Source organism: Priapulus caudatus, unplaced genomic scaffold (genome assembly GCF_000485595.1).
Source record: "Priapulus caudatus unplaced genomic scaffold, Priapulus_caudatus-5.0.1 Scaffold114, whole genome shotgun sequence".
NCBI lineage: Eukaryota > Metazoa > Priapulida > Priapulimorpha > Priapulimorphida > Priapulidae > Priapulus > Priapulus caudatus.
In genome coordinates this window covers 57938-61672 of record NW_014577175.1, presented here as the reverse complement: position 1 = coordinate 61672, position 3735 = coordinate 57938, and the positions used below count along the sequence as shown (strand labels likewise).

The following is a 3735-nucleotide window of genomic DNA, read 5'->3' as shown; positions in this document are numbered from 1 at the left end:
AGACCGAGAGAGAGAGAGAGAGAGAGAGAGAGAGAGAGAGAGAGAGAGAGAGAGAGAGAGATATGAGAGAGCATGTAGGTCTATCTAGGTCACTTCACGGTCGCAAGTGAGCAGATGAGAGAGAATGTTGGTCTATCTAGGTCACTTCACTCGAAAACAACATCCGCATAAAATTAGGATAAGGCTAAATTTTGAAGTACAACGTGCATACGTGTCACATTTGTCGGAATTGAATCTAATGTTTAGTGTTAGCGGCACCTATTTTTATGCCAAAAAAACTCACAGCGCACGACCGCTTCATCCTATAGTATCTAAAATCATACCATTGGCAATCTAGTTTATTCCGTTTCAATAACTGTTGCGTGAAATGCAGTACATGAACAGAACGGCTTCGTTTTCACACTTATTTATCTTGGCAGTGTGTGTAATTTACGCATTAGAATCTAGCCTTACCACACACGGATTTCCACACCCCATCTTGTTCCGGCTACAAGCCCTGTGGCACGGATGGCCTGAAACAAAGAGACAGAACAATTTATAACTTAGGTTCATATACATTTCTTTCGTACTAATATCTTGTAGGACGTTTACTACGATCAAATTTACGTACATTAGTTAACGCATGATGCACTGAACACGGTTAACGATACACTTAATTGTGACTGTGTGAGGAAACAGGCACCAGTGTGTGAAAAAACTACTGAAGAAACCAGTGTGTGAAGAAACTGTGTGAAGAAACACGCACCAGAAGCTTAGCCTCATATTTGTGTAAATTAATGTCGTTTCCAGGGTTACTAAATTACTAACGATTTCCGTCGTGTAGTTTTTATGCGCAGTTGTGATAGCATTGCTATACGGATGGGTTATCAACTCATCATATACATTTAATAAAAATGTGAGAATAACCAGGATGTTTATTTGTAACTGATCGTTACAAGAGCGAGCTCGTAAACATTATGTTTGTAGATCAAACCCGGTGAGTGGATTTACTGTGTGTAATAAATCGCCTAAAATACGTCAATAATATATATAGTCATTGAATTTTTATGATTTTATAAGTATACGCATGTTTATCTCGTCTAATTCATGATGCTATAGAAAACATAAAGATTTGAAGCCTAGAGGCGTGTTCGACGTTTAAATCGAATACTGCGAATATTAGGTATATCCCTATAAGTTTGCATTGCATGCGATACATTTGGTCAACGAAAAACATGAGTATCCCACGCGCTACAATAATATGGACGACCTGACGATTGTTTCTATAACAAATTAGAGAAAACTAAATCATAATTAATTGTAACAATAATAATAAATAATAAAAATAACTATAAATTAAGAAAATAAGAAAATATTACAAAATAGGTCTGTACTGCGCGTGTGCGTGCGCGTGCGTGTATGCGCGCGTGTGTAAGTGCGCGCGCAGGTGTATGCGCACGTGTGTATGCACGTTTGCGCGTAAGTGTACGCGTATGCGTGCGTATGTGCGAGTATGCGCGTATTCGTGTGTGCGCGTATGTTTGCGTACGTGTGTGTCTGCATGCGCACGCGTGCGTGTGTGTACGTCGGCGCGCTATTTCGGTTATGAGTACGCTACCCTACTGCATGGGTGTGTTAAATCAAGTCAGAGTTTCAGCATGTGCGGCTGTAGCGGCAAGGTCTTATGTTACAGACGGATCCGCTGGGGAGCATCGCCACGTCTAGCCGGTGGACCGTTTTATTTAGCATCGCAACAGCAGCAGGCTGCTGGTACGTTAAGATGAACGAGAACGGAAGACAGCCGCTGTAAATGCAAGTTACAAAAAACATCCGTGGCCCGTTTTCATGAATACACAACCCCCACGGCATCAACGGCATATGGGGTCTAAATAAAGATTGAACTTCAAATAAGAAATACATTTAATTGTGAATTGTGCTCGTGAAGGCTAACGCAGATACTAGCCGTTACCAGTAGCATCGAGTAGCCCGCCGGCTACTTATACGGTTCGAATGCGACTAGGTATTTAGGAACTTTTTAGTCTAATTTAACCACCAGTCTGGGGATAGGAAGAAACTTTCGTCATGTTTGGGTATGAATAGTGTGGGGTTTGTCTTTGCCCCTCTAATGTACTCTTTCTCTGACCACATCAGCTCCAGATTTCCCACTCTCCCACTCTCATTTTATCTCTATCTCTCTCGCTTTACATCATTTTTTCTCCACACTTTACTTTCGCCCGCATCGCGTTAACTAGCGTTGTCGCTCTCTCATATTGTACATCACACAGCTATTTAGCTTCTCATTTATGTAGTTTTTGTCCGACTAGCGTATCCTGAACGGCAGGAGATAGTAGCAGGGAGAAGTAAATAATTACTCATGGATGACTACATCACAAGAGAGTAATACCGTGTCGCGAATACTTATAATTATTGTCAACAAATTACACATTTTCAGTGTCACGAGAATTGGATCACGCAACCTAGGCTGTCAACGTTAGGGTTGAAGACGTTTACGACAGAGTCTAATTGTGAGATAGACGAAACAGTATGGCTTTGAACATTTGCCGGAAATGAATGCGACATGACGAAGCTTGGGCTGTCCTAGCTTATCACGACACACACCGTAATGTGGGGCAAATATCGATCAAATAAAGGCAAATCACGTTATGCTGATGAGCGATCGAACAGTGCAAGGCCGGAATGCGCGACATTGAGGCTTGTGTCGACTCCACGGGACGTATATCCGTAGCGCTGACATTAGTAGATTTGACTAGCGTATTATTTGATATATATATATATACACTAGTGTGCGTATGTCTGCGCATCCAGATTCTATCAGCGTCTTTCTTCATCTGTAGTTACAGGTTACTGTGTAAACTGCAAAATGGAAAACAAGCATCATCCTGTTTTGGAGGGAAACAGGAATTTGACGCTAGCATGTTTCCGTTACAGCTTCCGCTGATAGAAGGTTTAAGTGTGCTTTAAATATATCACAACGATGCGAAGTTCGCATTCATGCATCATTGCAGCGCATCGCCTATCAACTCTGCACTTCGTAGCGCCGACGAATAAGAGTCTACCAGCTTCTAAACATTACATCATAATATAATACGAGTAATAACCCCTGTTATAAACAGACACATGCACTATAGCATTATTATTAGTCAACGTATATGTTTGCTACGTATTATACCGCGCGCATCCACGTTTATATACTACGCCGCTGCATGGAGAGTCAAAGCACAGCATCCACGTTCACGTACCTTATCGGCGAGGCTTTACGAATAAGAACTGCTGGGTTATGTGTGGAATCAGCGCGGAAGTAGAAAATCGAGCCTATAGAACCAAGCTTCGAACGGTACGACGATTTCCGTCACGATGCCGTGAATACCGAGCTTCACCGCACGGCTGTGATAACCCTCAATTCTTCTTCAGACTCCCGTTACGATATAAATATACGCGCGAAGAAATGCCAAGTGTCATACGCCGCCAGAGAGAGCGCGTGAGGCTAAAATAGCGTATACCACTAGTTGCACGTAGGCGGGATTCGGAGATAACGCCGGCCGGCATGCATTAGCAGCCTGCACAGTTGCGAGGGCATGCTGCTATCAACGATGCTGAAGCCTTGCATATCTATAGGGTTCTCTTATCACTTGCGCTGCCGACGCGTTGCACAGTTTTTAAAATGCTAGCTAACCTACGTGAAAAGCAACGCATACGTTTGGGCAAGGCTTTCCCCAAATGAAATACCATTATCGG

General features: G+C 42.7%; 1 protein-coding gene across 1 annotated transcript in view; it reads right to left on the bottom strand.

The window, feature by feature from the left end:
* The window catches only part of LOC106805444 (solute carrier family 2, facilitated glucose transporter member 1-like), a 23534-nt gene extending 20086 nt beyond the window's left edge, over window positions 1-3448 (bottom strand). The window contains exons 1-2 of the mRNA XM_014807024.1: window positions 3240-3448; window positions 454-512 (exon numbers count right to left, since the gene is read on the bottom strand). Coding sequence (XP_014662510.1) covers window positions 454-477 — 24 coding nt within the window. The 5' untranslated portion in view covers window positions 478-512; window positions 3240-3448. The remainder of the gene's footprint in view (window positions 1-453; window positions 513-3239) is intronic.
* Between the last annotated feature and the right edge of the window lie 287 nt (window positions 3449-3735).